The sequence below is a fragment of the Abramis brama genome (assembly GCF_963993115.1).
Source record: "Abramis brama genome assembly, chromosome: 2".
Classification (NCBI taxonomy): domain Eukaryota; kingdom Metazoa; phylum Chordata; class Actinopteri; order Cypriniformes; family Leuciscidae; genus Abramis; species Abramis brama.
In genome coordinates this window covers 59,704,107-59,729,822 of record NC_139964.1, presented here as the reverse complement: position 1 = coordinate 59,729,822, position 25,716 = coordinate 59,704,107, and the positions used below count along the sequence as shown (strand labels likewise).

General features: G+C 37.8%; 3 protein-coding genes across 3 annotated transcripts; 2 read left to right on the top strand and 1 right to left on the bottom strand.

Annotated features, from left to right (window-relative positions):
* Positions 1-140: 140 nt before the first annotated feature.
* On the bottom strand, positions 141-3,493 carry fga (fibrinogen alpha chain). The gene is made up of 6 exons (XM_084098632.1): positions 3,205-3,493; positions 2,952-3,062; positions 2,648-2,831; positions 2,378-2,523; positions 1,301-2,201; positions 141-997 (listed from the first exon to the last, which is right to left on the bottom strand). Exons 1-6 carry the CDS (start codon positions 3,256-3,258, stop codon positions 300-302), a joined length of 2,094 nt encoding a protein of 697 aa, XP_083954758.1. The 5' UTR covers positions 3,259-3,493; the 3' UTR covers positions 141-299.
* Positions 3,494-4,820: 1,327 nt separating this feature from the next.
* On the top strand, positions 4,821-19,980 carry LOC311073513 (uncharacterized protein). Its single transcript, XM_084099333.1, has 20 exons — positions 4,821-5,188; positions 5,809-5,909; positions 6,063-6,129; positions 6,346-6,476; positions 7,489-7,577; positions 7,694-7,793; positions 9,578-9,621; positions 10,192-10,269; positions 11,240-11,436; positions 12,138-12,202; positions 12,326-12,432; positions 13,475-13,577; positions 13,687-13,786; positions 13,923-13,962; positions 14,068-14,119; positions 14,490-14,610; positions 17,539-17,622; positions 18,343-18,466; positions 18,960-19,050; positions 19,399-19,980. Exons 1-20 carry the CDS (start codon positions 4,939-4,941, stop codon positions 19,471-19,473), a joined length of 2,019 nt encoding a protein of 672 aa, XP_083955459.1. The 5' UTR covers positions 4,821-4,938; the 3' UTR covers positions 19,474-19,980.
* A 1,704-nt stretch (positions 19,981-21,684) lies between these two features.
* On the top strand, positions 21,685-24,091 carry LOC311073520 (lecithin retinol acyltransferase-like). The gene is made up of 2 exons (XM_084099345.1): positions 21,685-22,355; positions 23,789-24,091. The coding sequence occupies exons 1-2, from the start codon at positions 21,828-21,830 to the stop codon at positions 23,939-23,941; spliced, it is 681 nt and encodes a 226-aa protein (XP_083955471.1). The 5' UTR covers positions 21,685-21,827; the 3' UTR covers positions 23,942-24,091.
* The last annotated feature ends 1,625 nt before the right edge of the window (positions 24,092-25,716 follow it).

Sequence of the window (25,716 nt, the reverse complement as noted above, 5' to 3'; positions counted from 1 at the left end):
TATTAAAGAAACCAAGATTATGTAAGCAGATTGTCTTTTTTGTGGTTATGACTTAGCTGTAAGGTGTCTATTTCCAGAAAAATATTCTAAAAGCAGATATTTTGAAATAAAATAACACACACACACACACAGTCCAAAACTTAAAGTGAACACATTTTTATTGGAAACATGAGGTATGATGGTTGTGTAAAAATATGGCAACATTACAGCTTTACATTATGACAAGTAGGTTATTGACACTGATCATTCAAAGCAATGGCTAGCTGTCCTCTCCCCCCAAATCCCCTCTTTTTCACTTTTCAGACAGGTCTGATCTTCATTCTCACTACTTTGAGAGAGTAATCAGCTGGTTTGAAAAGCAGCCACACGACACCATTCTCAATCTCATAAGGGACTTTGGTGTCGGGGTCGTACTGGCCTCCTTTATAGTAAATCCCATTGAGGTTGGCTGACCGGCAGTTATTGTACCACCACCCTCCACCATACATCTCCGCACAGTTCTCCTCCCACTTATCGTTGTCCCTATCAAAGGTGCTAAACTTCATACCAGCATGTGAAAGGTAGGATCCGAGGTTAGGCTGTCCGCTCACTAATGCATCCCCTGCGTCCCCCGTGTAATGGGACACGGTCAATGGGAACCCCTCTGCCTCCGTGCCAACTCTAAAACTGTACTCGGCATATGCCTCGTTCCCCTGCCAGTCCTGCAGCTCAACTCTCAGAAGACTCTCTTTCTGAGTGAGAAGGTGTAGAAAGATGTTGCCGATCCAGACCTCGCCCTTACCCTGTTGGTCTACCTGCCCAAAACCATTTCGATAATCCTTCCAAGTGCGATTGAAGTTAACCGACCCATCCTCTCTCTGCTGAACCAGAGCCCAGCCCCCCATCCCAGTGTCCTGGTCACAGTAAACCTCTACTACCTCCTCTGACCCAGCCAGCTTTATTTTGAACAGCCCGCTCTGACCGCCGTTAACATGCTTCTGCAGGATTTCAACGCAATCTGAAAGAAGATTACACACCTGCTGATTAGAGCAAAGCTGCATTGCAAATTTGTTTCATTAATTTCGAAACTAATGGAATTTACATAGTTCTGCAAGATTGTTTCTGGATGAGCATCTGAGTGCAATTAAATGTGACATGTTTTTTGTAATTACTTGGATAATAGTTTAGTACAATACACCACATGCTTCCAAGAAGATCTAAACAAACTCTTGCTAATATTGTCAGTATTATCAAGAGAATTACATTCGCTAATGGTTCACTTGTGTATGCTGCTTGAGTTAAGAGTTTCACTCAAGTGTACCTCGACCAACAAAGCCAGCCTTGCGCTCGTCCTTCGATTTCACACTTCGTGCGTGGATGTCGGGCAGATCCTCTTCAACATCACTACGCATAAACGCCCCAAGGTCATCCCCAAAAAATGGGTCGCTAGAGAGGGTGGTCTTTGAGAAACTTTTGCTTCCATCTGACACGACTGTTTTTGAAGATGAGGAAGAAGATGAGGATAACTTTTGGGTATTAGTGCCAAGCCCCTTGAAGAAGTCGCCACCGAAGTCACCTAGATCACTGGTGCCGTGAGTGAGAGAAGTGATGGACTTTTCATCCCCACCAGTCATGGCTACTCTTGTGGTGCCACGGCTCACATCTTTCCCATCTCTGGTCATAAATTCTGAATCAGAAATTCCTAGTTTTTCTAAATCTTCACACCCGGGCCCGCTAGACGTAACCTCAGTCTTCTCCACGGGGCCGTCTTTGGTGTGTGTTACCACTTTGCGCACTGACCTGGTGCACTGCTTGACGGTCGAGGTGGAAGTGGAAGTGGAGGAGGGGGAGAAGGTATGCGATGTAGAGGAGGAAGTTGAGCCCATACCTGATGTGGGGAACTTGCTAACAGTTGCGGCAGATTCGGCAGTGGAACCCTCCGCCTCCAGAGTAAGCTGCATCTGACCCACGTCCCCGAAGAGGAGCTGCTTCTGCTCGGCTTTACCCGTTCCGCTTTTGAATATGGAGGGTAACACCACGTCCTTCAACGGCCTGCTCTTCATGATTCCCAGGGAACTGACAGTCTCCACACTCTGTATGCGCATAGCGTCCAGATTGTCCATTTGCTTGTCCAGAGTCACGTAGCTCTCCTTGTCCACCGTGAACTCACTGTAGCTGGCGCAAGAGCCCTTGCATGTGCGTAGCTTGATGTCAATGTCGACCTGCGCCAAGAGATCATATTGGGAGAATGTGCTTTAATAGTAAGTTATATCAAGAAATCAGTGTAGAGATAGATAGATAGATAGATAGATAGATAGATAGATAGATAGATAGATAGATAGATAGATAGATAGATAGATAGATAGATAGATAGATTTTGTTGAAATATTTTGCTCACCTCAAGTCGCTGCATAACTATAACTTGATCTTTGACCTGTGACTTCAGAGCGTCCAGTAACCGGAGTTGACGGTCGATTTTAATCTTGATGTCAGTAATTCTCTGTCTCAGCTGCTCAGCCAATGATGCGTACCTGTTATCACCACCTGAGTGAAAGTAAAAAACATTATTTGAATTGTCTTGTGTGAGCTTCCAAAAATTAACTTTATCCTTGGCATTAATTATGAAAAATGTCCAAAAATCAAAGATTGAATCTAAGCGAATCCTTACCGGAGGTAGAGGTCAGTCGCTCTCTTAGGTAAGTGTAAGTGTTTTTGGACACTTGATCAGTGGAGCGATAAAGTTTCCGGCCCTCGTCCAGGAGACTACGAATCTTCTCAATCTTCTTGAGGATATCGTGGTCTGCTTTGTCCATGAGGCCTTGAACTCGGCAGCCGGATGGACATTTGCTTCCCTGAAGAAATGAAATGGTCTTTAGCTAACTTGTTGTTGGGCTTCATTGCACTTTTCTGTGCTTGATTATACCTTCAATCGATATGTATGACTTAAATAATAAATAAATAATAATACATACCCAGTCATCATCTGTACACATAGGCCATTCTTTTGACTGACAGGTATCTTGTGCCTTGAAACCGTGTTCAATAGGACGAGCACCTCTAGGGTTCACGACTGTGTCCTGTGACTGGAAAAAGAGTCAGAGAGGGAAAACTACTTTAAGTGTGCAAATACATTGTGATCAATGCATAAATAAATAATTAGTGGTATGTGTTTAAGAATCCAAATAGGTTTAAATAAACGCAGTGCATGAAAGAAAAGTAACTTACCAGGGCAGAGGACACGACCACGAACAGGCAGAAGAGCGAATGTGTGAGCTTCATCTCTGGCCTCTCTGTGCAGAATACAGACTCTCACTGCTCACACGTCCCATATGAACCCCTCTGATTGATCAACAGATTGACTCATTATTGACCATCGTCACCCCCGCAATCTGGAACAGAGAACAGTGTGTGGACAAACTTGCCCTCCCAGAAACAGAGATGGAGAGAGAGAGAGAGAGAGAGAGAGAGAGAGAGAGAGAGAGAGAGAGAGATGCAAATTACACAATTTTGTACTGGTTTACGGGAAAGATAACATTTGTACTTGTACAAGAACTGACACTGCAGTATGACATAATCATACATTCCTCGAGGGGCTAGGAACATATTAATGGAATATATATTTATTGTATAATTTATTGTTATATTATTTAAAAAATATATATTTGGGATCTTAAGAGGTCAGATTTATTTAATTCTATTTCAAATAAATGCTGTTCTTTTGAACTTTATATTTACCAAAGAGTGCTGAAAAAAGTATCGTAGTTTCAACAAAAATATTAAGCAGCACAACATCATTATATCATTTATAATCATTTATCATTTATAATAATAAGAAAAGTTTTTTTTTTTTTTTTTTTTTTTTTTTTGGGCCAGCAAATCAGAATATTAGAATGATTTCTGAAGGATCATGTGACACTCAAGACGGGAGTAATGATGTTGAAAATTAAGGAATAAATTGCATGTTAAGATATATTAAAATAGAAAACAGTTATTTTAAATTGTAATAATATTTCACAGTATTACAGTTTTTATTAAAAAAATTTTATCAAATAAATGCAGCCTTGGTGAGCATAAGAGACTTTTTCAAAAATATACTGACCCCAAACCTTTTAACGGAAGTGTATATGGCAGAAACATTTTAACTATATTTTACATATTTTACATAATTTTAGGGTTGTGGATAAATCATTGCTTACTGACTGATTCAACAGGATGATTCACTGAATGTTTGCAAACATGATTTGCACATTGAAAGTGGGAACTTGTGTCTGTGAAGATCAGACTGTCTTTTTCAATTACACAACTAATGTTTGTTTTAAGTTGTTTTTGATGTGCACTCTCGTTGCACTACAGATAACATCTCTTATGTTGATGAAAGACAGCTCAGCTTTAATGTTCTTTAATGTTATTTAATCATGATTTTAGAAAGGATAACAATTTTGGCTACCAAATTTTCATCCAATCTGCCATTCCTATAACAATTTTTAATTTGAATACATTTATTATATATATAGTAATTGCATAACACCATGCAAAGTGGTATTTTGCTTCTGAAATGATATTACAAATCGCATATTTAATTGTTAAATTTGGTGACCATTTCTGTAGGGTCTAAAGCACTTGTAGTAGCCTATAAAAGTGCATCCTTAAAAAGATTGTATAATTTGCAAATTAAACCTTTAAATATGGTTATAATAGAAAAAAATGCCAACTGCTAAAGTAGCAGTATAGTAATAAATAGTTATATAGCAGCACATATAATGCACATATAATGTGTGTGTGTGTGTGTGTGTGTTAACTAGAATAGTAGGAACCACGATAACATAATTGTGTCCTACACGGATGATATTGTGTGTAGTACGAGAATGTACTTTGAAAGTCCAGTCTTGTAGTTGGTGTGCTATCGTCTGTCCGCATTAAAAATTAAAAAGAAATTAAAAAGAAACTCGTTTGTCGATCATGACGAATCTCACGCGCATATCCGGGAGTTTGCATCGGTTGACATTGAGAGTTTGTTCAACCTCACCACTGCCTTTCTGCGGGAATAATGTTTCATATTCACACAATATCACCAAATCTGCAACTACTGTCAGATGTTTTACAAGAGAATCACGTCACAGAAGCAGTAACAGACATTACGCCTCATCAGCACACCGAACTGTACGGATTGGTTGCGCGTCGGGGTTTTGGGGTGACACTGCAACGTCAGGTATTTCAATTCAATTACTTTACTTTATGTAATTTGACATCGCCTGTATTTATCCATCTCTGCATATTAGTTCTTGACAAGAACATACACAAAACAAGCGAACTAAAAAACTTTTAGTTGTTGTTCCTTGACTGGCCTCTAGATGTCACCAAAGCCCTTTCAATCTTTCACACTTTCTAACCTCCCTGACGCCAAAAATATGTGTTGTTTGACTTTCACTGCATTATATTGAATTACATCAATACAACAGGGAATCTGAAAACAAATGATAGGCTAATAAACATTTTCTTCCAACTTGTTTTCAAGCTCATTTTAGTGGACTTATGTGTGTTCATAACGTTTAACAACCACAAATGTCCAAATATTTTTGTCTTTATTAAACGTCCTTATGTTATCACTAAATAGCCTAGCTAAAAAAATAAAAATAAAATAAAAACTTTTTGTAAAATGTTTTGCTTGTAAAAGTATGCTAGTGCAGTATTTCTCTAGAATAAATGCCACTTGGTTTGATATTTTGTTTTTAATTCATTCATACATTAAGTGTGGCGTAAGTGTCCAAATAGCCTACTGTTTGGGCCAATTTTGTCTTGATGAAATTGCAAAAAATCTCTTCCATGCAGTTCCTCAGCTCATATATGGTGGGAAATTGGACTTCCTTGTGTTTGATTATCTGTCAGAAATCACCATGTCACTACTCTCAGCAGCCAAAGCTAAAGCGCCTGTAAGTTATTTATACCTGATGTGACCCATAAAACTGCTTTTGTTGGTGTAAGATAATAAAGTAAGGGTGATTCTGTGATATTTAATAATATTTTTGACTTAATTTGTTAATTATGATACACACTTAGATTAACAATGCTCCCTTTTCTTTAAGAATATGGGATACGCTCCTGATTTCGTCCTTTCACTTACCCCATTTATTAAGGATATCAGCAAAAGAGGTAAAGTTATGTTAAGTTATGATAAGAATGTGACTTTTATCCAGACACATTTTTTTAGATTAATTAATGTTTATATGGGTTGTATTGTGCTATGTTTACTTTTATTATATAATATAACATGCAAAAATGATTTATCTTATTCATAATATTTTATGGAAATACTTTTTAGACTGAATGTCATGCTTGTTGTCATGCTGTTTTTTCTTCCCCCTGTAGGCATTCGGGTGGTCAGTAATGCTGGAGGTGTCAATCCTCTTGCCTGTGGAGCAGCTTTACAGGAAGTAGTTCAAAAAGCGGGACTTGACTTGAAGGTAGCTGTGGTTACTGGTGATGACCTGATGCCAAAGGTAATTGAACTTAAGTTTATTTATGCTTATGCGATGCATGGGCATTTACTCGCCTCATAGGAGCTGACATGTTGACATCACATGACCAGCCAAGTACTACTCTTTTTATCTCAGTAACCCCCCCTATTATTGGACACTTTCACTTAATATAGTCATGGCTGACTGCAAATACCCACAGTTCTACAAAACTTAAGCTTTTTCCTGATGCTACAGCCACATCACTAGGTGTCAGTATAATCCAACATGAAAGCCATATCCGATAGCCAAATGATATATCACAACAAACAATACAGTTTTGAATGCACCTTAAAGAGATTTTGTATTTAGTGTCTTAGTATCTATTGTTCAACACACATTGGCGAATATTTAAGGGCATCATATTTAATGACTAGATTTTTTTACAAAATTTGAATAATACTTATACTACCATTCAAATGAATCAGCAATGATACATTAGACTGATAAAAAGATAAAAACTGTTTTCATCATTGATCATAATAATAAATATTTCTTGAGCAGCAAATCAGCATATTAGAATGATTTCTGAAGGATTATGTGACACTGAAGACTGGAGTAATGATGATGAAAATTCAGCTTTGATCACAGGAATAAATTACATTTTAAAGTCAATTCAAATAGAAAACTGTTATTTTAAAATGTAAAAATGTTTCTCAATATTACTGTATATTTGATTAAATAAATGCAGCATAACAGCATTAAAAACCGTACTGACCTGATCCTTCGAACGGTAGAGTATAGTTAATACTTTAACACTACTTATGGGTATAGGTGTGTATTACCCTTGGCAAGCACCACCTGTAAAACATTACCCCTATTCTTGCCCCATTTCATTGCAATAATTCTTATGGGTTTGTTCAAATTCCTAAACTAAGTATGAGTTATTACTATATAGCCATAGTACTAATAATATTATATCCACTACCCTTACTTAGGAATTTTTAGACAGTGTTAAAATCTTTCCTGTGATCTCTTGGTTTGTTGTGTATCCTAGAAAGACTCTTTGACTGAACTCAGGATGACTGATTCAGAGGGAAAGAAACCACTTCCAAAATCCGTCCACAGCATGAATGCGTATTTTGGGTAAGAACTACAAGTTAATTACAGCGTGTCATTGGTCCTGTCTGTTATTCATGCCTGGAGCCGCACTGGTGGTTTGAGCATATGAGAGTCAGCTTTCTTGTGTCTGTATCTCTCAGCGCCCTCCCCATTAAACGGTGCCTGGATCTTGGGGCTGATATTGTTGTGACGGGACGCTGTGTGGACAGCGCTGTGGTTCTTGGACCGTTGATACATTCGGTAAGTTTGTCATGCAGGAGCGTTCTTCAGAGCGTTCTTTTCCTGTGCAACAGACATTGTGTAACAGACTCATCAGTAACGACGAGTTGGTAATTTCAACCTTCTTCATCAGCACAAAACCGAAACAAGTTACACACCAGCAGCGTATCTTTTCAGAAAGAGCGTCTCGGTTACATATGTAACTTACAGAATACACATATGACTGATTGACTGATTGCAAAGGCTCAAAGGGAGCACTCTGCAGGGCGGATAGAACCACTGCGAGGTCCCAAGAGGTGGTACGAGAGGAGAGCGAAGAGGACTTAGTCTCCTTGCTCCTCTCAGGAACCTGATGACCAGGTCGTGCTTCCCCACGGACTTACCTTTGACTGCGTCGTGATGTGCGGCGATAGCGGCAACATACACTTTGAGGGTGGAGGGAGACAGCCTTCGCTTCAACCCATCTTGCAGGAAGGAAAGCACAACACTGATCGGGCATTTTCTGGGGTCTTCTCAGCGAGAAGAGCACCAGGTGACGAAGAGGTTCCACTTCAATGCCTAGGCATGTCTCGTGAACGATGCTCTAGCGGATGTGATGGTAGCCACCACCGGTGGTGGTAAGGGTACTCAACCTGCCTCGTCCCATCCAGGAACCACATGTGGAGGATCCACAGATCGGGACGAGGGTGCCATAGGGTGCCCCGTCTCTGAGAAAGGAGGTCCTTTGCAATGGCTGCAATGGGAAGAATCGTGGGAGGCAAACAGATCTACCTGTGCGTCGCCAAACTGTTCCCAAATCAGCTGAACCGACTGGGGATGGAGTCTCTATTCTCCAGGAAGAGACTGAAACCGTGAGAGCTCGTCGGCTGCATGATTCAGGTCTCCCGGGATTATATAAATGGCTCGAAGCGACCTCAGATGCTTCTGACTCCATAGGAGGAGGTGGTGGGGAGTTGTAACATACGGCGGGAGCATAGAGCACCTTGTCGGTTGATGTACGCTACTGTCGCGGTATTGTATGAGCGGACTAGTACGTGTTGGTTCTTGAGCAACGCACAGAAGTGGTGCAGAGCCAAACGTACGGCCAGCAACTTGAGGCAATTGACATGCCAAAGGCCCCAGCCCGTGGTGGAGGCATCTGTTGAGACACCAACAGACCTGGAAACTTGTTCTAAGGGCACTCTGGCCCATAGAAAGCTGAGGTTTGTCCACGGGGTGAAGGTCTGACGGCAGGTCGGAGTAACTAGTACTCAGCGTGCCTTGTTGCCATGCCCACCTCGGGACTCGATCGTGAAGCCAGAGCTGAAGCGGTCTCATATGAAGCAATCCGAGCGGCGTAGCTGCGGCTGCGGATGCCATATGCCCTAGGAGCCTCTGAAATAACTTCAGTGGAACCATACTCTTGCCCTCGAACTGTCTCAGGCAAGTCAGCAGTGACGGCGTGCGCTCGCTCGTAAGCAACTCAATTTCCATACTGAGAAAAGAGATCCTCTGCACGGGGTTCTGGGCTCTTTTCCCAGTTTACCTGAAGGCCCAGACGGTCTAGGTGCCGGAGCACTAGGTCCCTGTGTTCGCAAAGCTTGGATCAGCCAGTTGTCAAGATAGTTTAGGATGCGAACCCCGTGTTGCCGTTAGCGGCACAAGGGCTATCTCGACGACTTTCGTGAAGACGCGAGGAGACAGGGCTAGCTAGTAGTATATATACACATATATATAAAATTCAAGATGTTTTTGAAATAAGTCTCTCTTAAATAAATGTACAAATTATTTACATAAAAATTATTATAACATTTGTCTTTTAACAGTTTGCATGGGACTCCAATAACTATGACCTGTTGGCTGCTGGAAGGTACTGTTAAATCTGTGAGCTCTTGAAACACACACACACACACACACACACACACACACACACACACACACATATACATTGTGTTTTCATGTTTAATGGGTACTTCCCATAGATATAATGATTTTTATACTGTACAAACTGTATATTCTATCCCCTTACACTAACCCTACCCCTAAAGCCACCCATCACACAAAACTTTCTGCATTTTTACATTTATAAGAAACATTACTTAGTATGATTTATAAGCTGTTTTCCTCATGGGGACCAAAAAAAATCCCCACAAGGACAAGGATTTCAGGTATTGCCATTTTTGTGCAGACATTTTGTCCTCATAATGTAGGGTTTACTTGGCCACACACACACACACACACACACACACGCACACGCACATACACTGGTCTGAGTTGAACATAAGGGCAGACAGCCATACATGAATCATTTGTTTTTGTCGCGTGTTGTGAAGGACCTTTCAGTGTAAGAATATGTGTGGTTAACCACATTTACGTTAGTCAAGTTCTGTTCCTGTTTTGGTTACCATGAAATTTCATGAGAATTTTTTTTCTGTTGTAGCCTTGCGGGTCATCTGATTGAGTGTGGTGCACAGGCCACAGGGGGGATTTTCACAGACTGGCACACAGTTCCTGACTGGTAACAACTCAAAATCTGATATATTCATGGCACATTTAAACTCAAAATCAAAAGAGAAAAATTCATTGCATCGTGAATATTTTCATAACAGCACTTTTTCCTCCATAAATTCTTTTAAATTACAGTCATTTATCTTGATGATTCTTTGATGTTTCACTTTGATGTTTTTTTATTCTCAGTTGCATTAGATTCTCATTATTGTAATAACAGACAGAGAACTAAGGAGAACTCATGTCCTAAGTACACAGAGCAAAGAAAAGAACTAATGAGATAATTGATGAACCAACAGGTTAATGGGATGAATAAACAGACAAGCTGAAAACTAGGTCAAACAGGCAATCAAGGAAGACAGAACCAAAACACAATGAAACATAGCCAAAACAGAATATAACTGACTAAAACTGTAACATACAGTATACTGTATATATACCTGGATGCAGTATTTCATACTTAATTTCATTAAGACATCATATCTTTGCTTAAAGATTGTCTTTATTGTCAAATAATGTCACAGTGGCAAAAAATCTGATAACACTTTATTTTACAATGTCCTTGTTACATGTAGTTACTATTGTAGTTACTATAACTTGTGCATAATTACATGCAACTAACCTTAAACCACACCCTAATCCTAACCCTAACCCTATAGTAAGTACATCTAGTTAATTATTGTTACTCATTACTGAAATGTACTGTAACACGGACACCTTAAAATAAAGTGTAACCAAAAATCCTAATGGTCCTGAAAAGGGCTTTCTTCTCTTTAAGTAAAATACAATTTGTTGTTAATTCTTTTGATTTTGGTCTGAAATATGACGCTTACATTTGACTCCTTGACGCTTGAGATGTTTTGTATTCAGTCAAAAAAAGATCACTTTTTTTCTTTTACAGTACCTTTGACAAAACGTACCTCATTCTTTGTTTATAATAACAGTGGGAAGTATTATGTGCATTCTCATTTGATTTGCAGGGATAACATGGGCTTCCCTGTGGTAGAATGTTCTGCTGATGGCTCATTTACACTGTCCAAACCTCCAAAAACCGGTGGGCTAGTTTCATTTGGTACAGTGGCAGAGCAATTAGTGTATGAGATCGGAGACCCACAGCATTACCTCCTACCTGATGTGACATGTGACTTCTCCAATGTCACCATTACTGAGATCCCAGGTCATTATTTTTTTTAGTCAGCTTTTACTGGATCTTACATGCATGGTTGTTTCTGATACTCTGGAAGTGGCATATTTAAAATTATTAATAATTTTAATATTGTGGAGAGACAACTTTAAGCAAGCTGAAGCTGGTTGGTGACAGTACTTATCTCCTGTAGAAAGTCCTCACGCAGTGATCAGATTGATGTTTATTATCTCTAAATATCTGATTCAGAGACGCTGCCCCATTGATTTTACACCAGTTGTCTAGACTGGCTACCTAAGAGCCGGTTCCAGCTATCTGCTATAACCTTTACAACCTCTTTCATTTAAATGTTATTTTCCTTGTCACAAAACAGATATTCTATTTGTCCCCTAAACTTCAATCTCATTGTCCATGTAATCAGAATGCTAACAGTACAGTATGTACACTAGCTTGATTTGATCTTTTGTGGAAACATTAAAAAATGCTGAGATCAATATGTTACATGTTTTTTTTTTAAGGGCTTATATCTAGAGATGAATGTGGCCAATAGCTGCTAAATTAGCATTTATTAAATTTTTACTCAAAACCAAAACTGCCATAGATTAAGATCACATTATCACGTTATTACATTATTTCATTATTAAATAATTTTTTTAAATAAATATGAATTATTTATATTTACTTTATTACTAATGCTATTTCACTATGACTTGTTTTGCTCTTCTGATTTCTAGATGTGGATGGTGGAGCAGTGAAAGTAGATGGTGCCAAGGGATCACCTCCATCAGGTGACTACAAGGTGGGTTAACCTTTCCACCCGAGTTGGTTTAAGTCAGTCGTTTTAGGCAATAATCAAGAATTAATAAAAATGCTTTTTTAAATAAAAAAAAATTGGTTATGGTTTGTATTTTATCATCTCAAGGTTTGTGCAACATATGTGGATGGGTTCAGGGCGACTGCAGTTTGTCCTGTTGGTGGTCCGAGAGCTGTGGAAAAGGCCAGAAGAACAGCAGAGAGTATTATCAAAAGGTTAAGGCTTTACTTTTAGTGATTTTGTATGTCAAATACTTAAAATTTAATTCATTGCTCTGATTCATTGCTTGGAATCGGCAATACAAGTTGGTATAAGTTAGATTAAAGGGCAATTCACATGGCACCGACAGATGCAAACCATTGCGGGCAATCACCAGATTACAGTACGTCACTTCTCAGACATTCCACAAACCGACAAACAATGACTGAACATGTTCAGTTGGTGAAAACAAGTGCTGACCAACGGCAACAGACGCCGGCAGGGGTAACACACTGATCCGACAAAACCCAGGCAATGTTGCCATTGATTTGGCGTGAATTGGCCTTTTGCCAGTCAAGATACATTTCCTAAAAAAAGTTACAATACAGTGTTTAAAGTGTTTAAAAAGTGTATTAAACCCCCTCTAGAGCTTTTAATGCATGATAAAATGATATAAAATAAACTGTACGCTCTAGAATCATAAAGGGTTCTGTCAGGTGCTTCATAAATAGTAGTTTCCCATTATGGGATCATTTTATAAATTCAGTTTTGAGGAAAAACACAATAATTTTGGTCAGAAATCATTTGTATCACTCAGTATCAAGCGCTGAGGAAGCCTCCGGAGCTAAAATTCAAATATGATAATAGGCATTTAGTTTCCGTCATTCGTTTTAAGTGATCGACCAATCACAACAGACTGGGCCGTCTGACCAATCAGAGCAGAGTAGGCTCTCAGTGGTTTAGAGAGACTGAATCTTTGAACTTGCCGTTTTCAAACTCTTTGAAAAATGAGGTGATGTGCAATGTGTATTATGAGAAAAATAAAGTGTTTTTTGACCTTGAATTCATGTAAGCCTATTGTAGGAGACCTTCAAAACAAACCTTTGAAATAGCACTTTAAACATGAAAGTATTATGCAATAATTGAAGATATTTCTCCTTATATAGAACCTTTTTGATGTAAAGGACTCTTAATCAATAACCCTAGGGTTTTATATAGAACCTTATTGAACCTTTTTTTCTAAGACTGTAGCACTTTATGCTGAAACATCATCTTTAGGACCCAGCGAATTTTCAGACAGCTGGGTTTGGAGGACTATGCTGAAGTCAACATTCAAGTTCTGGGCGCTGAGGACACATATGGACCACATGCGGTCAATAATGTAGGCTGTCTGTTTCTGTTTTCCATTCAAAATTGTGTTTAACATCACAGTCCGTTGACAATTAGAACAAATAACCTTCAGTTTTTGAAGGCTGTTCTTTATTGCGCAGGGTCTTCGTGAGGCTGTGGTTTGGATGGCCGTCCATCACAAGCAGAAGAAAGCACTAGAGTTTTTCTCCAGAGAGGTGGCACCAGCGGGAACAGGCATGGGTGAGTTAAAACCTCAACTCAATCTTAGCCTACTCTGTTTCCAAAACAGCGGTTAAGCTCACTGTTCATTTAAAGCTGAAGAAACATTTAAACATCTTAGGTCAGTATCTTATTTCTTTCTCTCGCCCCTCTGCAGCTCCAGGACTCACAGCTATTGTGGGAGGGAGACCAAGAATGTGAGTGTTAGTAGTTAGTAGTTCTGTAAGTACCAAAAATTGTTTATAACTTTGGATAAAAGTGTACCATAAAAAATGTTGTATATGTCTTATTTCTCTTTCTAGATCACCAGTTCTGAAACCTTTCTTTTTCCTGCATCCCAAAGCAGATCTGGAGGTATTACCATTTCCCCCCCATGATAATACCAATTTATTTTTGTTTTATACTGTATGTACTATTTTATTCTATATATTTTATGAATATGGTAATACAGTACCATAGTATAGGGTGAATTCAGGCAAACTGGCTCACATTTCTTATTGAGATGAAAAAAAGTGTCCCAATTAACTTAAATTCATGCTGAATTCAAGTATCTGATACCATCATCACTGTATGGTTTTTTATAAGGGAACTGATACAACAAAATCAAAATGTGCATTAAATGAAAAGGTCTTTCTAAATGGATTGGACAGAATATGCAAATGTATCTTTAAAATATACATATGGATGATTGTGTGAATGAATGACTCTTAATTGTTGATTTCAGGTGCACATTCATGTGAATGGGGAGCTTGTGGAGACGCACAGAGAGGTGGTATCAGACCCTTCATTAGCAGAAAGACACGACCCCTCCCTCCCCTCAGAAGAATACAGAGGAAAACCCACAGGTACCCTGCTGATTGTATGTGGGATACAAAATGAAAAGTGAATAGTTCACACAAATATGAATCTTACACTACCTGAAACTTACTACTTTAAAAGTTTAGGGTCAGTACTTTTATTTATAAATTGATCAAACGTGACAGTAAAGACATTTATAATGTTACAAAAAATATATTTCAGATAAATGCTGCTCTTTTGAATTTCTGACTATTGACTATTCATCAAAGATTCCCAAAAAATGTATCACAGTTACCACAAAAATATTAAGCAGCACAACTGTTTTCTTTGATAATAAACATATTGATTACAATATATTATAGTGATTTCTGAAGGATCACGTGACACTGAAGACTAGAGGAGTGGCTGCTGAAAATTCAGCTTTGCCATCAAAGTAATAATTTACATTTTAAAATATATTCAAATAGAAAACAGTTATTTTAAATTGCAATACTATTTCACAACATGGCTGTTTTTACTGTTTTGTTTTTTTTAACAAATAATTGGTGAGACTTCTATCAAAAGCATTAAAGAAATCATACGGACTCCAAACTTTTGAACTGTAGTCTACACCATCTTTTCACCTTAAGTTATTTAGCAAGATGTTCTTTTCCATAAAATGAAAGAAGGTTGTAAACCTGACTGTCACGCTTACATGAAAACACTATATAAATGCCTCATTCATTCATTCATTCATTCAAGCTCCACTCCGCACCACGTCTAAAGGTCATACAATACGCTTTAAATTAAATATGCATAACGTTTCATTTAACGACAATAAATAGTCAAACAGTCTCCTTGTAAACACATTCATTTACTTTGCAGAAACAGTGAAGCTTCTATACTAACTTAGTTCTGTAGTAATTTGTTCAAAAGAAGTCTGAATATGATAAGGAGAATATGACATTTCTTTCCTTTCATTGACAAGTTATTCTCTGCATCTTTTTTTTTTCAGATAACATGCTTTGTACACTTTTCAGCGCAAGGGGTTTTTTTCTCCAAAATTTTTCCCAAATCAGCACATTGTGACTAATCCTTATTAATGACAGACTCTCTTGTGTATCAAAACAGTTTCTTTTCACATGGAGGTAAGCATGAAGTGTTTGATATGGCCTACTTCAAGGTGGAAGTGGATGGAATGTTTGAGCAACAAACTCAACTGAAAGAAATGGGCTTAAGCCTGGTTTTAAGGGCCAATTTGATTGTTCTACCAAGAGAAGGTTTTATAAGATCCCTTGCACCGGAATCCAGTGCTGCTTGTTTTCCCAGAGTTCTTTGCTTTAGTCTCTCTGAAAGGCACAGCCTTTGTAGTGTTCTGGCAGTGTTTGCATGAGTCTCTTTATCTATTTGCCACTTCTTAGTTGCCCTAAACAAGCAGCTAAACCCTTCAAATAATCGGAAACACCCTTTCATTGGATCTAGCGTTTAAACACGCAAGCGCAGACTGTTTCGCACACACACTCGCATTCATTCACAAATATGCAAGGGCCATGCACACAAACACTGAAGGTCTTAAATACAAATGAACACAAAATAAAGTGATAGACTGTGCTTTTTTTTCTTTTCTTTTTGTTTCGCTCTCTTTCCCACTTAAATGGACAGACAGACGAACCTGGAGCCACGGTGATTAGAGCATCACAGAGGGCTGATTGTAAGAGAGGCTTCTAACGTTACCTCAGCCCAAGGGCATTTTTCCGAGACAGAAAAACTGATTAATGGGGATGTAGCCAATGATAACCGCCAAAGAGCTGTGTCGAACTCCAAAAGAACCAACCATCACTATTACTATTCTTACTATTCTTTCTGCTGTGGAACATAAATGTTTTGAAGAATGTTCATGCTGCTCTTCTCAATGCAATAAAAGTGCATAACACCAAAAGCTCCAAAAAGTACCAAAAGCATCATGAATGCATTTGTATACTGTCTTCTCAAAGCTTAAACTAGCTTTGAATGAAAAACAGACTAATTTTTTGGTTGTTATTCATAGAAAATCTTGTGCATCTTGGGCATTCTGCTTTAAACATCTCCTTTTCAGAAGAGAGTAAGTCATACAGATTTGAAACTTCATGAAGGGGAGAAAATTATGACACAAAAAAAACGTATAAGTGCACATAGAGACTCAACATTGGGCTTTTTAGACTTGGGCAATAAGCAACCACTCACAACATCCTAAGAACCACATTGCAACACCCTGGCAACAACCCAAAACACACCAGCGTCATAGTGTCCTGTTACATTTTCTACAGTAAAACATACACTACCTTTAAAGAATGTGAGGTCTACGATTTTCTGTACGAAGTCTCTTATCCTCACCAAGGCTGCATTTATTTAGTCAGAAATACAGAAAAAAAACAGCAATATTGTGAAATATTATTACAATTTAAAATATCTGTTTTCTATTTTAATATTAAAATGTAATTTATTCTTGTGATGCCGAAACTAATATTTCCAGCATCATTCCTCCAGTCTTCAGTGTCACATGATCCTTCAGAAATCATTCTAATATGCTGATTTGCTGCTCAAGAAACAGTTCTTGAAATGATCAATGTTGAAAACAGTTGTGCTGCTTAATATGTTTTTGGGAAACTGTGATACATTTTCTTAGAATTCTTTGATGAACAGAAAGTTCTCAAGAACAGCATTTATTTGAAATAAAAATCTTTTGTAACATTAGAAATGTCTTTTTTTATCGTTCTAATACATCCCTGCTGTATAAAAGTACTAATTTCTTCAACAACAAAAAAATCTTACTGACCACAAACATTTGAACAATAGTATAAATGGCAATTTTTATTTGCTCATTCCTATTTAAATAATCAATCATATCAAGCAATATGTGTGCTGACTTGGAGCAAAATGGGCTCAGATGCTCGCTGTTAGTTCAACCTGCCAACTGCTGAATTTAATTACACAGAACAAAATTGTCTCTCTCTCAGATCTGCCCTCTGGGCCGCATACCTTCAGACTGGAGGAGTTAGCATACACGCGCAGTGGAGACAAAGGGGACTCCGCAAACATTGGTAAGTGTTTCTCCATGTGCTTTCACACGCAGTGAATAATATTTTCACGATGAGACAATTTGCTTATTGCATGTCAGTGTCACACCAAAAAAGCCATTCTGGCTATAAATGCTGGGAAAATGCTGGGTCAGGCCATGTTCTCTGACCACAAACCACAAATCACAGCCCACTGTCTGCAGCCCAAAAGGCAACACTCTCTTGTGATGTGGCAACTTGCCCTAGTTTTAACTTCATTTTTCGATGTGACGGGTGGTTATGTGTCATTCATAGTAGACTGTGAGTCTGGGTTTAAAAAAAAAAAATGTTTTTACATAATTTGTTAGCTTTTCTCATGTCGAAATAACATGTCAAACTCTATCTATCTATCTATCTATCTATCTATCTATCTATCTATCTATCTATCTATCTATCTATCTATCTATCTATCTGTCTATCTGTCTGTCTGTCTGTCTGTCTGTCTGTCTGTACATTATTATAAATAAATAAATGCATATGCAAATGTAGAGAAATTCTGGTAATCTATGACTTTTTGCATGTGTGAGTTGTACTGGGAACATAAAACGACTAAACTTAAAAGCCACTGTCATGTTTTTTTTTTTTTTTAAGTTACATGAATATGGTAATATTCAGCATGATGGTATAAATCAAATATTTAGGGTAGATGTTTCACATGTCTATTCCATATATCAATAAATCTGTATGTATAACTTCTGTGTTTAGGGGTTATTGCAAGACACCCACTGTATTTTCCCTACCTGAAAAAGTTGTTAACTGCTGAAGTTGTGGAGCAGTATTTCCAACATTTGATCAGAAAGGATCAGACTGATGAACCCTCCGTCATACGGTAAGAAGAATTCCAAAAATGTGCTAGCAGATGTGCTTTCAGTGGTGAAAGACATCAAAAGGTTATGGTTTTAATGAGGCAAAAAGCACAATAGACACAAAAAACATATATATATATATAAATATAATACTTTGTTAGTAGTCTGTTTTTAAGGAAATCATTACCGGTTGATGTCTGAAGCTGTAAGGAAGTTAAAGTCACACAACATAAACATTGTAACACCTTTATACTGAGCTTCTCAACATCTGCAGCCTGCACAGCTTTTTAAAGACCTGTGTGTGTGAGAGAGAGTGCATGCATGCAAGCCTCTTGTTTTATGGGTTGGGGAAAACGCCTTTGGTGCCGCTAATGAGGACCACCTCATGCTGAGGACTGACATGTCTAGATGCCTGTCTGTATGAGAGTGTGGTGTGAGCTAATGCACAGATGTGTGAAAACCGGGAGGTGATCTCAATTAAAATAATGTATTTCACATGTTTGTGGTGACTTTCAGGTACGAACTGCCTGGCATTCACGGTCTGAACTTCATTCTTCCAAACTCACTCGGAGGGGGAGGGGTGGCGTCTCTGCGCAGCGACCCTCAGGTAACACACATTCATTCGAACAAACTCGCAAAATGGACACAGGCACAGTGGCTTCAACCAGAGCGGGTCTTTTTGAAGTTTCATAGAAAAGGTTAGCACAGAAAAACAAAACAATAATGAAATTCTGGGGAGAAAAGGTATTTTTAAAGAAGAAAGCACATCACACTTGGTATGAGATTACTTGATCTAGCTATTTACAACCTTAAAGAAATGGCTCGAAAATGTTTTCTCACCTTTGTGTCATTCCAAACATATATGTCATGATACAAAATTTGGGGTCAGTAAGAAAAAATACCACATAGCGTAACATTGTGTTTTCAGTGTTACTAAAAATGTGTTATTCTGCAGGGAAAAGCCTATGGGCAAATGCTGCTTGACTGCAAACTGAGAGGCCTACCTGATTTGAAATCAATGGTCGATTAAAAAAGGACGAAGACTGAAAGATGCCAGTGGTGTGTTGAGATTTCACATTTTAAAAAGTGCTTCAAATGGATAATGTCAAAGAATAGTAGATTTATAATGTTTGAAAATGTCCAGATGGATTATATTATGAAGTTTGTATAACGTAAACAGTGTCTTCCGTTTTAGTTTGTGTCTACTAACAGTTTCCAAACTGTTCAAATGATTCCCTGGAATCAAAATGTGAACTTGTTAAACACATAACTGTGCCTTTAATCATTTTTATTTTCTGTTGTAATTATTAAGAATGATTAGTAGTACGCATGAGCATTACAATTTTTTATTTTATCAGTGTAAACCAAACAAAGAGCCAATTGAAGTTGAATGTGAGTTTTGTTGGGTCGTTGTTGAACATGCAAGCACTTTGATATGTAGTGAATACATTAGAGAACGCCGTACTTCACTTAGTTGTGTTGAGTTGGCCACGTCTTACAGGCGACAGCAAAACAATAAACCCTTGAAGTCCCCATATACAAGGTCCTCTCATTACCTCTGACCCCTATCGACACAGGAAGGCAGAAAGCAAAAGGCTTTTCCTCTTCTGATGACTGAATTCGTGTTTACCGTTGAAGATATATGCATGTATTCTAAGGAAGAAGAATTTGCTTGAATGCCGCAGAAAAAAAACTTTGTCAAAACAAAATCATGAGGTAGAAAATGGTCCAAACTCAAATACCTCATGTATTTTTATTCACTGTGACGTTAACACATTCTTTTAGTAGGTTTTATGGGAAATCGTTCGAACTGCGATGTTTTGACCCGCATTAGCATGTGCTAACAGCGTGATCTTAGCAGCACAGAGTGATCAAAAGGAAGTGGAAGGCGAGACATGTGAAGCGTTCATTTGTCAACGGCCGACAGACAGATCCAGCAGTTCCTCATTGTGAGCTTCTTGGCTTCGTCTCAATGCAACGGAGTGTCATTCACAACAAACACATACACGGTCACATAAACTGAAATCACTCTCCCTCAAAACTCGCACATTTATCACAAGCGCATTCAGCTGTCACATTCAAGACTTTGGGATGCTGGGGGACAAAACAGGGAAGGAAGATAAATGGCTTGTCATTTATCACCCGCTATCTTTCAGCGCTCCACTGCTGTTCAAACAAGCAACAGCCCAGAGAGAGCACCAAGTAATCACTAATCCTTCAACATTCAGCTTTTGCCCTCACTGGGACACCTTTGTTACCATTCTGACACTGATTTCTCCTCCTGTCCATCATCGCTCTCCCACTAAACTAAACCTCAGGGGGAGGGTGCAGCTTTAATCCTTTCCTTTATCTCTGAGTTAAGACTGTTTTGCATCATTTTGCTACAACTTTTACCACTTAATGTCCTCTTAAGCTCAATGTGGGTTTTATAAACTTTGCATTAAGTATTGAATGGAGCTGGACAATTTACAAGACAATTGGTTGTTTTCATTCCATTGACACACTCTTAGTTAAGACCATTAGGTGCTATTGGCATTCATTAGAAGTGCTGCTGAACTCATGGTGAATTCAATCCTTTTCTGTTTTGGAAATGTGATGGCTACATTTCTGGGGACTTTTAATAAAGTGCTGACATGTGCTCTGTCTGCATGACCCGCAAACTGGTCTATTGGTTAAAAGGAGCTATTGTTTGGTGCGGTCTGGGTGAATGTATTGAGGACTTTAATTATTGCCACATGGCATGAACCGGCTCTCAACTTCAAACCACCATTGGGCAAACTTTCTACTCTCACTTTTTCCACATTCATCTACCCTGCCCGTACCTACATCTGAGAAAACCCAGACGCTGCTGGAGCTCAGAGACATTCAGTTGAACTAGTTTATTTGTTCATTTTCGAGCAATAGCCATAAGAATAAATTAACTTGATTTTTAGAACCTGAATTTGAAAAACGACTATATATACGTATGTATGTATACAGTAATATACATACATGCATCGGTTTGCATGTATTCTTTCTACACATTTTTAAAACGTTGTCTACAGTAAAAAAAACAACAACAAAAAAACAGAATGCGTTAGCCAGAACTTTACTGTAAAACTTAAACAGTTATAAGCATTTATGGATGCATTCTGGTGAGTTTTACTTATAAACTAATATGCATTGTTTTACATTCATGCCTATATTTTACCATAGCTATATGATAATGTATCTTACAGTTAATCAATTATCAGGTTTTATTTACATTTTCTTTCGTTTACATTTTTACAGCCCATCAATATAGTGACCAATAGTCTTTTCAGCTAACGCACTGACGTCATGCAGGACCGCTGCTCCTTAGAATAAAACGAAACGGGGAAAGTGAAGCCTGAGCAGCACTGCAAAATGTTAGATTCTCTTGCTCTACTGTTGGAGAAAACCTTCCTGCTTGCACATTTTAACTTTTTCAGAACCACCTCATCTAAACAAGAAAGATGCACAAAGCGTCGCGAGGAGAGCACTTATTTCCAGCGCGGAGATCTTTTGGAGGTTCCTCGCACTTTGTTCACTCACTTTGGCATTTATCTCGGTGACAACAAAGTTGCCCACCTTATGCCTGACATACTGCTGGTTCTGACGAGCAACACATCTCAAATCCAGAAAGTAGTGACAAACAAGAGGTTGCTTCTCGGCGTGATCTACAAGTATGCGTCAATACGGGTCGACACGGTGGAGGATTTTGCCTTCGGATCCCCTGTTTTGCTCAACACAATGGATACTACCCTGAGAAAACAGCCGCTGGTCGCTGAGGAGGTCGCCAGAAGAGCTGAAAAACTTATCGGTCATATTCCATATAGTCTTCTTTGGAATAACTGCGAACATTTTGTCACTTACTGCCGCTACGGGACAGCGGTCAGCCTGCAGACAGACAAGGTAAACGAGGTTGTATTCCAGCACGTTTTCTTTTTTAATCGACGTATCGATATCACTAGATAAAAAAAGTTAATAATTAAATGTTGCCAATTTCTTGACTTTCTTCTTTGCATGACACGAACATTAATGCATTAGCAAGGTATGTTTAAAATAGGTTTAGCAAAATTAATATAAACATAAAATGAAATGCAAAACTTTGTACAGGGGTCGATGAGGAAAAAGTTACATACTAGCCTATTCTATAAAATCTTATTTCTGCACAAACTTAATTCAAGGCTAAAGGGATGACTAATGAGTTCTTTCATTTTTGTACCCTACACTCAGAATAAAGGGTACAAACGCTGTCACTGGGGCGGTACCTTTTCAAAAGTTACACCTTTTTTTCATAGCCTATAGCCTACCTCAAAAAAAGTTTATGTGGCCTTTATGTGGCCTATATTAGCCAGCATTGGTACATATTAGAACCGTTTGAAAGGGTTCTTTTCCAGTGACAGATTTTGTACCATTTACCGTTTTGTAGGCTACTGAAAGTGGACAAACATTAACATATTTTTTATTAAACAAAAATAGGCCTAGGCTGTTTTTCATTCTATTTAAATCTTTCATGGGATTTTTTTTACAAATATGTTTTTTCACATTTTTTAAATAAGTTTTCTTATTATGTTTAATGTGAACTAATTAAAACATGACTTTTCATTAAAAAAAAAATGTTATAGCCTATATATAAAAAAAAAAAACTTTGGCACTGACAGCCTAATGAGGGTCTAGGCCGAGTCTTCTCTGCGGGTTTCTTGTCACATGATAACTAAATGGCCTCCTGACTTTAGATTTTGGCGAACGAACGTTTTTATTAATATTTAATAGATCTATAATATTTGTAAAAAAAAAAAAAAAAAAAAAAAACACTTAAGGCCTAGCCTACTGTTTTTGTAATATAGCCTAATTAGGTTACAATTAAAAAAAAGTAGCCTACAATCACCTATAGCCTACTAGCATAGGCTACTGTTAACTTTAAGCCCCCCAAAAATATCAAAGTGACTAATTATAAATTACATTTAGGAAGAGGTGTAGCCTAGACATTAAGCTAATTTTCGTTCGAATAGGCTATAATTATATGAAATCTTTAAGATTCTAAATGCCAGATTGGCGCAGGGTTGGATGTTCCACCGACCTCTTTAATTCCTAACATCCATCTCCAGTGAGAACGTATTTTCACGTCATTTGGCTGACCGGGAGCTTTTCGGAAAATCTGGGTCATTTTAGCGCAAAAAGAAACAACAGCTTCATTCAGTGGCAAGTGGGTTTGGGGAGATGTAACTACCCGCCCAGAAAAACATAGCAGCACCGTCTCAGATGCGAATCACACTTTGCTTTTTTTTTGTTTGTTATAGTGCTCTGAATCTCATCTATCTCATCTTTCTTTCATTCAACAGTTCTGTGAAAGTTTAAAATCAGTAATCCGGGACCAGAGGAGTGTTCTTCTAACCACTGTCATCGGAATGCTTTCCATGTTTTTTCTTGGAATTGCGCCGTCCACCGCACTTCTAACCTTTATCATTCCTTTCATCTTGTGGATGGCTGGATAAGAGACACTTCAAGTCTAAACCCACACGAACTAGCCTATTTAATGTATCCATTTTTTTTTGCTGTAGCCTATCATGTCACTGCGGCTGTTGACATTCAGTTGTATTTTTTAGCTATTGATAACTTAATCTTTTTCATTCTTTTACCTTCATATATTAACATTTTATATTGTAAATTCGTATGACATTTTATGAAAACATGCTGTACAATGTTAACAAGTTAATAAATATCAAATCAAATGGTATATTGGCCTTATATGCTCTTATATGCACAAGTATCACTTTCTTTTCAGAGGTACACGAAGAGCCTTTAACATCCGCCATGGAAACTTTCCATTGCACAAAACGTTCTTTAGTGGAAAAAAGATCTTTAGATTGTTATTATTATATTGTTCTTCACACTAAGAAAAAAAGAAGGTTATTTTAAACTGTTCACTGAAAGGTGCAGGAGACCCCTAATGTTCAAAATCCTTAAAGGGACAGTTCACCCAAAAATAAAAATTCTGTCATAATTTATACTCTCCCTCAAGTTGTTTCAAACCTGTATGAATTTCTCTCTTCTGCTGAACACAAAAGAAGATATTTTGAAGAATGCCAGTAACCAAACAGTTGGCCCCTGCCCCACAACTGTTTAGTTACAAACATTTTTATTTTTGGATGAACTATCCCTTTAACGATTATAGGTAGGCTAATTAATCTGCTCTGTGAGCTTATAACAGTTTATTATCCAAATTTAGATTTTTAGAATAAAACCTACGCTGGAGGCTGCGCCTGCATGAGAGACTGTTTCTAACTTTGCTTAATACTGGACAATATTTACAGAGTTTGTCCAAATCCTGGTTATCAAATGTGGTTTTAATGATGCCTAAAATATTAAACTGTAATGAACTGTATCGTGTGTCGGTAAACGTTACATCCCTACTTGTAACCCTCAAACTAGAGTGAGCTTCGTGACCTCTCGTAAATCTTTAGTGACCCCAGGGTTGAGAAACACAACATGGGGAGCCCAAAATGGTTCTTCTGTGGAACCCCCTTTTGGAACCTTTATTTTACAGTAAGCATGTACAGTAAAGAATGAACATAAATGAGACTTTTTAATAACATTAATTGGTTACACTTTATTAAGGTGAAGTAGTTGTATTGTACTTACTCAAATAAGTATATTAATTAAATGTAAAAATACATGTTACGGTTAGGCTTTGGTTTAGGATTAGTTACATGTTATGCATATTTTATTACTATAGTAAGTACATGTAGTAGCGTGTAACTACTTTACCTTAAAATGATGTGTAATAATAAAAACATATTTACATCTATATTTGCATTTGTGTTTATTTTCAGATGTTTGCCAAAGAAAATTAACACCAATTGTTTCAGTCTTTAAAAAAAGTAGCTACAGTTTACACTTTAATTTTTACAATTTAACTCAAAGTGTTGACAAATACCCTCAGTAATTTATGTTTTTCTGGTGAGGCAGCATACGAGTTGATTTGATTGGTAACACATTAAAATAAGGTTTAGTTTGTTAATGTAGTTAACTAAAATGGTTACGCTTTACAATAAGGTCTAATTTTAACGCATTTACTAACATGAACTAACAATGAGCAATATACAGTATTCATACATCATGCAAGTTCGAAATGTTCATGTTAGTTCACAGTGCATTATAATGTTAACAAATGCAACTTACTTCTTTATTTAATTTTTTTTTTTTTAAATGTATGGTAACTTTAACATGAACTAACAATGAACATTCTGTATATATGTATCGCTTATAT